Here is a 12,185-nt window from a genome sequence, read left to right on the forward strand (position 1 = left end):
TAGATGTGCTCAAATGTGCCCATTCACTCTGTTTTGAGGTATAACGGACTTTTCTGGATTGAGTAAGCCCCTAGGATTCTTAGACAATGAGGGTGGATGGGAAAGAGATTTTAGGAGGGAGAAACTGGACTTCTGCTAATAAAGGCATGTGTGATCTTGAGCAATGAATTTATACCTTGAACTTGTCAAATGACTCATATGGATTATATTTCTAAAAATGATCAGCCATATATCACCCCCTGAGAACCTGTGGTAATTGTTTTAGTTGATTTATGCCTTAAGAAAACACTCAGGAAGATTCAAAGGAGGTAGACCACAAGGTGGATGGAATCTGGGGGTAAAGAAACCAGGAGGGAGAAGTGGTGTGACAGGGCCCTCTACTCACGGGGTTGACGTGTGTTCCAGTGTGTGTACTTCACCGGCTCCAATTTCTGCCCTGCTGTCTTCCAAGTGTATTCTCCTGTATTATTTTGATCTTGAAGAGCGATCCAAAAATAAGTGTCCTTCGTTTTTACCACACTACTGATCAAACTGGTAATAAAAGCCTGTTCGAACCTTAAAAAAGGGAAAAGGAAATGATTATAGTAAGTTTCTGGGCAATAAAAAATGTCATTAAAACATAATGAGGTGCACAGAATGGCACCAGAGTAAGCATTTCTCATGAATTCTTTAGAATATGAGACAGAAAAATACTCAGAGACCCTGAACATTGCTAATAAACGCCAAACATAAGTGCAATTCCCAGAAATATATGAGGAAGGAGAATTTGATCCTCAGAGTTGGTGCTCAGTTCTTTCAAGGAACAAAGTCCAGTTCCAGCTTCAGAGTGTAGCTTGTAAAGGCCGGAATGCTAGCAACGCATTTCTTGGTGCAACCTGTGCCCTATGGTGTAATTAGGCCACACAGCATACACCACGCGGTAATGTGCATGTGCTGGGCAGCTGGCTCCGGGGGTGGGGGGAGAAGGAAGGATATTCTGCTTTTCTGAATGAGCATCTGCTGATGGAGTTCACTTGCACCCACTCACCACACTTGCTTGGTAAGAATGGAACAGACATTGGAGTAGCACTTATATGTCTCCCAAATCAGTTTGTGCACAGGCACATGGAGTCATTGGCTTATTCAAATGTGTTCAGATGTGCTTATTCACTGAAGATAAATTTAAAACACTAGGAGCTAATCCAGAGAAGTACACCCACTATATTTCCCCAAACAGCTGAATGAATTAGTGTTCCCTGACTGATGGCACTGCTCCCTCCTCACCATGAAGGCATCAAAAGCAGAATCTAGAAAATTTGTATACATGCTTCCACATGAATATTTGACAGAAACATGAATTAAAATTTAACCGGCATTGAAATTTTAAGCTAAGTTGGAAACTATCTTGAAAAATTTACTTTCAATACATATAATGTTTTGAAGAAACACCTTTCCAACAATGGTAACTTTCGGCCAGACCCATCAAGTCATTGGGAGAAGAAAGGCCTGATGAAATTTCCAAGGTAAACCTAAGGAGAGAGCAGATTAGACTTTTTCATCCAATTTTGGATTTTTTTCATTATGGTGCATCTTTAACTTGCTAAGTGAAGTTAATGGGGTCATTCAGGAATAGAGGAGTCTCAAGGGAAATAACAGGAGGGAAAGAGAAAAGAACACAGAGGAGCAAACTTTTTGACTGCCTTATAAGCACCACCAGCAACAGTGATATTAAGCATCCATGACACTCATCTTGCAAACCATATCCTTTAGTAAATATTTTCTGCAGCTACTCTATTGATAATCTACAAGGCACACATTTGAAATTATTAAAGTTATTTTTAAAATCAGATTGCAGTGGCAGAAACTTGCATAAAATATGCTTCAAAAAGAAGGTATATAAAAGTAAATACTATGTAGATGCTGTTGTAACTTTTCCTAGACTTCCAGTAGTTCATGCTCTCATAACATAAGATCTGTTTTTCCTTCTCCCTTCTGAGGGAGAGTCGCATCATTATCATGCCAGATGGTGCCTGAAACTGCAATGCTAGGAGGCCAGCAGAGCTCTGCACCATGGAGGCTATGGTCAGGACCACTGTGCTGGTTCTAAACCCAGGGAATTGCTGCTTCTTCTATTACCTTGTACTGTGGCATTTATCAGATAGTGGAGAGAGAGAGTGGTGTCTGCGAGCTTGGCCTCTGGTATCATTATTCATGACAACACTTTACTTTTGTCCCCTGTTTTAGATTCATTATTCTACTCTGATTTGCTATTTTACAACAGTTTATCATTGCTCAAAGCAATACAAACTTGCTTTTTAAATTGGCAGATATACCATTTAAGCTGTTACATATAATACTCATATATTAAATCCTATGGTAGTGTTATTTGCTCAGTTGTGTCTGGCTCTTTGTGACGCCATGGACTGTAGCCTTCCAGGCTCCACTAACCATGGAATTCTCCAGGCAAGAATACTGGAGTGGGTAGTCTTTCCCTTCTCCAGGGGATCTTCCCAACCCAGGGATTGAACCCAGGTCACCCGCATTGCAGGTAGATTCTTCACCATCTGAGCCACTATGGAATTGAAAGTGATGTTGCTCAGTCATGTCCGACTCTTTGCGACCCCATGGACTGTAGCCTATCAGGCTCCTCCATCCATGGGATTTTCCAGGAAAGAGTACTGGAGTGGGTTGCCATTTCCTTCTACAGGGGATCCTCCTGACCCAGGGATCGAACCCAGGTCTCCCACGTTGTAGGCAGATGCTTTTACCATCTGAGCCACCAGGAAAGAGCCAAGGTAAAAGGGAGCTGGGCTCAATACCCTCGATGCAGAGTCCCCAGAACAGAAAGCTCTAGAAGCCAGTAGGTGTGAGAACATTCAAGTCCCAGGGATTGTGGGCCCGTGGCAGCTGTTTTGTCCCTTCTATCACTGGGATATCCATCTTGGGCGGCTTGAAAGGTGCTGGCCCCTCGACCCTTTGGGTGGCTTGTGCACGTATCACTTCCATTGGAGAAGACTTCCTTTGTAGGCTTAGATGGCAAAACCTCCTGAATCGGACTTCTAGAGGGATCTTGGTCCAAAGAGGCTCCATTTATCAGCTGAGCCTCTGTCTTTATTCCTGCTTCCAGAATCCATGGTGCTAAGGCTGGGGCCAGGTAAGTCTGTGGAAGAACCAGAAGTGACCCAGGGATCGAAGCCGGGTCTGCTGCATTGCAGGTAGATTCTTCACCATCTGAGCCACCATAACCTTCAGATAAAAACAGGAATCTAGTTTTCTGGTCCAATTTAGAAAATGGGATTGTTAATAGGGAAATTCAGCAATTATATCTTTTTTCTAAACCATGTACTCTAAGAAATTAACCCTGGAAAATAGCATGCAGTCTCTTGAGTGTCTGTTTCCAACTGATAAAGAAACAGAGATCATTTTACATTCTTTATCACTCACTATTTGATTTCAAACACAAGGTTGTGAAAACTCTAGCTTTAGGTAATAGAGTGGATGACCTTTTAAAGTCTTTTCTGGCCCTTGGTTTTAGAATTCTTCATTTGAGAATATTCCAGGGATTCATAATATTTGGACTTTTTATCTGGTTTCACTGAGGTTAACTCAAATATTATGATTTAAGAAAAAAATAACCACATGTAGCTGAAGCTCCAATACTTTGGCCACCTCATGCGAAGAGTTGACTCATTGGAAAAGACCCTGATGCTGGGAGGGATTGGGGGCAGGAGGAGAAGGGGACGACAGAGGATGAGATGGCTGGATGGCATCACCAACTAGATGGGCATGAGTTTGAGTAAACTCCGGGAGTTGGTGATGGACAGGGAGGCCTGGCGTGCTGCAATTCATGGGGTCGCAAAGAGTCGGACACGACTGAGCGACTGAACTGACTGACTGACTGACTGACATATTTTTATATTTTTTGGAACTAGTTATCTTTAGAGTATTCAGTAAAGTAAAAATTGTTATTCTTTAGAAAGACAATGATAAAATATTTTGCTTATGTATATACCTAATTATAAAATCAAGTTTTGTAGGCAAATACTTCTTAAAATCAGAACGAAATTTCACCATCAACCCCTTAAAAAGGTAAGAAATCAAATGTTTATTTCTAATGTAAATAAGAAAAAAAAGGTATATCTTGAATTTCCATCACCTTGAGAAGAACCTGTTGTTCATGGTCCTAAACATTAAATTTTAATTAAAAAATGCAATGAGGATGTTTCTATTGTGTAATTTTAAAAATGGTCACCAAAATGTGTTTTTAAAAAGAAATTTAACTGCATTCTACCAAAAAGGAAACTGTTAGAATTAATCAATGAATTCAGCAAGTTGCAAGATACAAAGTCAACACACAAAAATCAGTTGCATTTTTATTTATTGATACTAACAGTGAAAAATCTGAAAAGGAGAACAATTCCATTTATAATAGCATCAAAAATAATAAAACACTTGGGAATGAACTTGACTAAGGAGGCAAAAGACTTGTACACTGAGAATGATAAAATTAAAGAAGACACAAATAAATGGAAAGACATTCCATCTTCATGGTTTGGAAGACTTATTGTTAAAATGGCCATTCTACCCAAGGTGACCTATAGATTGAATGCAATCCCTGTTAAAATCCTGATTTATTTTTTACAGAAATAGAAAATCCATCTTATAATTCACACAGAATCTCAAACACAATCTCTTCAAATAGCAAAAACAAACATGAAAAAGAAGAACAAAGTTGGAGACCTTATACTTCTTGATTTCAAAACTTACTAAAAAGTACAGTAATCAAAACAGTGTGATACTGGCATAAAGACAGACATATAGAGCAATGGAACAGAATAGAGCATCCAGAAATAAACCATTGCATATATGCTCAAATGATTTTTCACAAGGTTGCCAAGACCATTCATTGAGGAAAGGAGTCTTTTAGGAAAAGTAGGTATCCACTTACAAAATAATGTAGTTGGACTCTTAGCTTACATCATTTACATAGTGGCTCAAAGAACTAAACATATGAGCTAAAACTGTAAAATTCTTAGAAGAAAACATAGGGGACATTTTTTCATGACAGTGAGTATAGCAGTAATTTCTTGGATAAAACACTAAAAAGCATAGGCCGCTAAATAAGAAAGAATAAACTGGACTTAATAAAAATTTAAACTTTTTCACATGAAAGGACAATTCAACAGAGTAAAAGGCAACCCACAAATAGGAGAAAGTATTTGCAAATTATGTATCCGATAAGCAATTAATATCCAGAGTATATAAAGAACTACAAATCAATGACAGAAAACAAACATCTAATTAAAAAATGAACAAAAGACTTGAATAGACATTTCTCCGAAGGAGATATAAACTGTCAATAAGCACATGAAAAGATGCTCAGCATCACTAATCATTAGGAAAATGCAAATCAAAACCACAATGAGATACTACTTCACACTCATTAGGATGACTATTATGTAAAAACAGAATATAACAAGTTTTTGTTAGGATGTAGAGGAACTGGAATTCTTGTGCATTGCTGGTGGGAATGTAAAATGTAGCTCCCATGGAAAACAGTATGGGTATTCCTCAAAAACTTAAACATAGAATTATATGATCCAGAAGTTCCACTTCTGGGTGTATCACCCAAAGTAATTGAAAGCAGGGACTTGCACGATACTTGGACATCCATATTCACAGCAGCGTTTTTGACAGTAGTCAAAAATAGAAGCATCTCTTTTCTATCAGTGGTCGGATGGGCAAACAAAATGTAAAATATACATACTATAGAATGTTTTTCAGCCTTCAAAAAGAAAAAAATTCTGACACATGCTATAATATGGAGCAACCTAGAAGCCATTATGGGTTTCCCTGGTGACTCAGCAGTTAAGAATCTGCCAGCAATGCAGAAGATGTGGGTTCGATCCCTGAGTTGAGAAGATGCCCCGGAGAAGGAAATGTCAACCCACTCCTATCTTTGTCTGGGAAATCCCATGGACAGAGGAGCCTGGTGGGCTACAGTCCATGGGGTTGCTAAGTCAGACAAAACTTAGCAACTAAACAACAACAGGGGATATTAGGCTAAGTGAAATAAACCAGGCACAACCGGACAACTACTGTGTGATTCCAGGTACGAGGTAACTAGAGCAGTCAACTTCACAGAGACAGAAAGTAGAATGGTGGTTGCTAAAGGCTGGGGATAGGGGAGATGGGGAGTTAGTGTTTAGTGAATTCAAAATTTCAGTTTGGGGAGATGAAAAGTATTCTGGAGCTGGATGGTGGTGATGATTGTGTAATAAAATGAATGTACTTAATGCCACTGAACCATACACTTAAAATGGTTAAAGTGATAAAGCTTTATATTATATATATTTTGCCACACACAAAAGGTAACTGTAAAAGTGTTTGGAGGATATTGTGGTTGCAAGAATATGGCAGGACTGTAAAAATGCTTGTAAATAATGCATATTTAAATTTAGGAGAAATGAGATATTGCAGCATTTCTCACTTTGGGCAAAATTCTCAAAATTGAATGTGTTTTGGATTATTTTGTACAAATATTCCATGGCTGATGGATTCAAGGTTTAGATATATATGCATTTAGACAATTATCCAAGGTAACTTTGGAACTCAAGTTTTGCATCTGTGGTCTGTCTGAGAGCAAAGTGGCCAGGCCTCAAAAAATTTTGTAACAGCAACCAAATAAAATTCTGTTATTCAGCAGTAAGGATTCATTTTTCTTCCCCTCTCTATTCTACAAAGTGTTAAAAGTCCTAAGCCAGGAGCAGTTGCCCGATAACAAAAGAAATACGTAATTTGTAGCAGGTGCTTCTAATTGTGCCCATCAAATCTGTCGCTCAATTGTGCAGAAGAGTGGAAAATCAATTAGCAACTACAAGCTTGGGTACCAGTGAGTGACAGGAGTGTCTTAACTCAAACAGGAAATCAGTAATGGAAGAAAATGATTACCCAGGCTGCTAGTGGATACTCTGGGATCGGAGGAGACAGTCCATCTACTGCCCAACCTTCTCAGACAAAACATGCTGTTGGAAAATATTCAAAAGTGTATTGGTATTCAAAGAACAGTATGGTGAACTTCCCTGGTGGTTCAGTGGATAAGAATCTGTGTTCCAGTGCAGGAGACACCAAGTTCGATCCCTGATTGGGGAATATCCCACATGCCACAGGGCAACTAAGCCCATGCATCACCACTACTGAGCCAGCGCTCTAGAGCCCAAGAGCACACCCCGCAACTAGAGAGTAACCCCAGCTCTCTGCAGCTAGAGAAAGCCCACGAGCAACGAAGACTCAGTGCAACAACACTAGAGAATGGTGCGGTGTGGGTCTTCATTTCTTAATTGATAAGGTCTGAGTGAATAAAAATCAAGAGCACGAGACCCTCCCTTCCTTTCGTTAACTCCCATGTCCCATGTTGGAGTCACTGCTTTGGATACAGACATGTCTGCAGGGCAGTGCACATGCATATACACTACTGGGAGGGCTGGCTCATTGGAATTAACATGTAGTACATCAAGGGGTTGACTGAGTAGCATGCCAGTGAAAGGTCACCGGAGGGGCCTAAGAGGTCAAGAAGGGGATGAAAACAAATGTATCCAAATCTGGATCTGCTCTGTGGTTGAACTATAGATTAGCTTTGGCTATTGAATACAGTTTATCAAAGAAAAAATTCATAGTATTCACAGCATACCCTTGTATCCAGATTTGGAGGAAATGAAACAGAGTATTTTTTTTCCCCAGATACTTTCTGCCATTCGCATGAGGTCCCCAAAGGGTTCAATTCAAAATGATGTGTTAGAATTCTAACAGATTTCTGCCTTACTTGGGTTACTTTGGCACTGTGAGTTATCGGTAATGTCACTTTGAGTTTATCCATTTATTGTGTTACTTCACTTTCTTCACTTGTTTCAGGCATCTATGTTCAAACTCTTTAGCTGCTGGCCTGCAAGTGGTGTCTTTTATTTTTACTTATTTTTTGTATAGCTTGCTGGTGTTTAATATGATGCCTCTCACAATATAGATAGTCAATAAGTAATTTCCTAATAAACTCTTGACTGTTGACTTTTTGCATGGTCAGATAACATATGAAAAGTAATTAACACTGTGTAAGGGTGTGATAGACACATGAATGGAAGAATAAGATATAACAACAGGTGAAATGATTAGACCTTTTTCTTCAGTGAAAAACATATTTAATTATAATTATTGAAAGAACATAACTTCATTGGTCAAGCTCCTGAATAAAGCCCAGTGCTGACTTACTGGATGGAGGACTTTCAGCCCAAGGCGCTCTCATAAACTTGTGGGTGGACTGAACAAGGCTAAGGATAAAGACTTCGTTCTGCCTTGGTAGCTATTCTGGGAAGGAGAAAAGCAGAACTAAAAACAACACTGAGATACATCAGAGGTGATGCTGTACCCCATAAAAGGGTCTCCTGAGTATCAAGTGTTTCATCAGGCAATTTATTTTGCTAAATGCTGTCAATCTGTTCGTGTATATGTGTGTGTGTGTCTGTACTCTTGTGCGTTGTTTGGAGGGAAGACTGGGAAAGAAGGTAAGAGGTGAGAGGAGAAAGGACTTCCCTGGTGGTCCAGTAGCTAAGACTGTGCTGTCAATGCAGGGGGGCTGGATTTGATCCCTAATCAGGAAACTAGATCCCACATGCTGCAACTAAGACCCAGTGCAGTCAAATAAATAAATAAATATTTAAGAAAATAAAATAAAAAAAAAAAAAGAAATACTGATGGCTTTGAATGTTGACTTCCCATGTGGGGTGAACAGGGAAAGCACCTAGAATTCCTCCTACAGTTTAGACCTGCATATAAAGGATCTCTAGATAAAACCAGAACATCAGTTGTTCTGTTTCCTGGCCTTCAACGGATATTTTTAAAGGCAATGACCTCGGTAGAAAATCAAGTAACTAGCTTGGTGGGTATAGTTTCCCGTGGAACCACTGAAGAGTTCTGCCTTGCTTCTATCTTCTGCCTGGAGGAGTCAGTCTCCCAGCTCTCACTGTCCTCCTGGCATTGATAGTGACACTGAGGTCACTTCTGATGTTGGTACTTTTACCCCCTGCTACTCATCTACAGCATGTTGCAAATTGTATGGAGTGTGAAAAGGGCACAGTGTCTCTGTGTGGAGAAGACATCTGTGCACAGAGAAATCTAAATCTAAACAAACACAGACCAGAGAGGCAATGGAGAAGCATTTGAAAATCCTCTCTAGTTTTACTTGCTTTTGTTACTAAAAAAGAAACCCCACATGATACATACATTATGTTAAAAAAAACTTCATATTTAAATAACATATTTCTTGCCTATTATAGGCACTTAGATAAAAATATACATACAACTGAATATAGTAACAAAGCTAGATAATAAATCTTCATGGAAAGATTTATTACTATTTGTTCCTCAAAAATCAATTTAAGAATAACAGTGTATGGTTTAAATTAATCTAAATCAATAATTTAAATAATTTAATATTCTATTGCATGGTACATTTTAGATTTTCACAAGTTACTGATTATGGTTACATTTTATCATTCCAAGAGCCCTTTTGTCAAAAAAGCAGTATGTTTCTGATAGAAAATTTCAATTTTACCTGCTTGTAATGGTTATAAGCGCAGGAGGACAGTAGTAACCACTGGAGGCATGGTCAAAGCTTCGAAGGACAGTGTCGATTTTGTAACAGAATTTACCATGTCTCTCCCATCCCTTAAACAAGGAAAAGGAAAATTAAGGATACAACTGATTTAGTTGAATAGTAAAATATTTTCCAGTGTATTCTCATTTACCTCTTTTTCCTCTGACCCACTCAAAACTCAAGACTTGAATGTTTGTCTTGATGTCTTTGATATCTTTCTAATGGTAATGCCATTAGCTACAGCCACTTCTACATTATTTAATTAATTCTTAAAACCTAATGAACTGATTTAAAATCTTTATGCCCAAAACCTTAAATGGAAATAAAAAGATGTTCACGCGAGATCTCTCTCTCAAACACACACACACACACACACACACACACACAGAGTCTGTTCAGACTTATAGAATTTCATGTAATTATTTCCTGCAGCATGGTAAAAGTCGGAGGTGTTGGCCTTGAGTACAAAATGCATAGATTTGAATTCTGGTTCCACCACCATGTGGCCTTATTTAATCTCTCCATGTCTCAGTTTTCCCTCTGTAAATAGGGATAATAATGGTATCCATGATTCTCAGTTGTTCTGAGAATCAAAGGAAGACACTGTCAGCAGAAACCCTAGGGAAAAAAAAAAAAAGAAACCCTAGAAAAGAGCCAAGAGCTCAGTATGAGCAAAGAGGACATATGATCCAGGTAAGAGTGTACTGTAATTTTTTTTCAAGTTTCTTGCATATTGCTTATTTCATGTTATCCTTCGGAGATTCACTGAGATTAGGGACTCAAATAAAGTCAGACTAATGGATAAACTGGTTTCGAATCTAATTTTCGTGCAATCCAGGATGGTCTTAACTGAGTCACCAAGCTTCCAAATAGATAGTGGCTAAAATACTTTTTTTGGTGAAGATTATTCCTAAATCAATCATTTACAGAGAGAGCAAAAAAGCTTTGTCACCTAGACAAAAATGATAAATGTGTATGGCTCAGTCCTGGGAGTAAAGAAGGGTGGCTTATTCTTTAAAAGCATATGATACAGGAGACACAGATTCATTAGTCTTCTATATTTCAACCAAGCTATTTTAATTCTTTTTCTTTCAGTATTATAAAATCACATCCCTTCTATCAGTCTATTTTTATATATTCACCAGTTTTAAAATACACTTCATTTTGTGTCATACTAATGCTTGCCAGATATTAACCATATATAAAATGATTTCTGCTATGCTACTCAGTAAAGGTCTCGATCTTGCATTAAATGAGGGAAAAATTTTACTTTAGAAATAAGCTATTTTAGTTCAAAACATTATCAAATGAGGCATGGATCACACAGCAGTGCCACATCCAGCCGGCCAGGATGTGCTCAGAACTCATTCCCTTAACTTCTCAGTCTGATCCGTGTGAGTAATTGACAGCATCAGCCAGGACCCCTCCATGGATCACTCCATGGGGGCAGGGAGGTTAGACTGCTTTTGTATTTGGAAGGACAGGAGGAGGAGGGCTGACAATTTGACCTTTCTGACAAAGTACTCCTTATTCATTAGTGGTTTTTAGATCATAGGCTGCTTGGCAAAATAAACAAACCAAAACACAACCAAGAACTGAACAGGCTCTAAGAAAATGGGAGGTGTCGGGGGTGGTGGGGGGGGAATGTGGCATCATAATAACCAGAAAAACAAAGACTCTTTGCCACAAGCCTTTGTCCACACAGTGAAAGTGGGAAGAATAATTGATTGTATTTGTGAATATCCTTTGTCCATGAGGTGGCATTTCATTTTAAATGGAATGATGATGGTGACAATACTGAAACAATTGCTCTTACTATCAGGTCCCCTAAAAGTAACTCAGATGGGAATAAAAATCTTGTTAAATTTCTGCTATGAAATTATCAAGACTTATTTTATGAGTGATTTTTGCATGTGCAGACTGTTGAGAGAATTGCATTAAAGCAATTAGCTAAAAGAAAAGAACTTTCAAAACTATATTTGTAGGTAGGTGCATAAAGAAATTAATTAAATTTTGCCATAAAATTAAAAGACTGGCTCTGAACTCAGAATCCGTAAATATTGGTAATGCTGGTCAGAAAGAGGAAAGCAGTGCATGAAAGTTTAAATAGAACATCAATTGTTTCTGCTGGGTAAGAAGTTAATTACTCTTTCAACACAAATTAAACAGTTGAGTTGCCTTGAAAGCCATTGTAAAACAGATTTTTTTCAATATTTCTAATCAGATACAGAATAGAGATCAGCTATAACTAATTCAGGAATTGTAGTCATTAGGACAAATGTTTGGTCACATGTCAGCTATGGCACATGTGTTGTTCAGCTAATGTACGAAGAGTGATTAATATACATTGATTAATGAATCAAATGCAGTTTCTAGAGAGATGGGTCATCATTTAATTGGAATTGGATTAGAAGAGAAAATAATTAGAAGAGAACTGCATAAGAACCAGACTTGTGAACATTTTGAGATTCACAGAATAAAAATCTCCAATAGTTAAATTCAGAATTTTTAGGTGTGTGTGCATGTGAGAGAGAGACAGAGATACAGAGAGACACACAGA

At 38.3% G+C, this 12,185-nt stretch overlaps 1 protein-coding gene across 2 annotated transcripts in view; it reads right to left on the reverse strand.

Annotated features, from left to right (window-relative positions):
- Positions 1–12,185, reverse strand: part of PLA2R1 (phospholipase A2 receptor 1) — a 121,957-nt gene that overhangs the window by 58,063 nt on the left and 51,709 nt on the right. For both annotated transcript variants that reach the window (XM_043488310.1, XM_043488309.1), the window contains exons 10-11: positions 9,584–9,696; positions 386–555 (exon numbers count right to left, since the gene is read on the reverse strand). In XM_043488310.1, coding sequence (XP_043344245.1) covers positions 386–555; positions 9,584–9,696 — 283 coding nt within the window. The remainder of the gene's footprint in view (positions 1–385; positions 556–9,583; positions 9,697–12,185) is intronic.

This window comes from Cervus canadensis, chromosome 15 (genome assembly GCF_019320065.1).
Source record: "Cervus canadensis isolate Bull #8, Minnesota chromosome 15, ASM1932006v1, whole genome shotgun sequence".
In the NCBI taxonomy this organism is placed as follows: domain Eukaryota; kingdom Metazoa; phylum Chordata; class Mammalia; order Artiodactyla; family Cervidae; genus Cervus; species Cervus canadensis.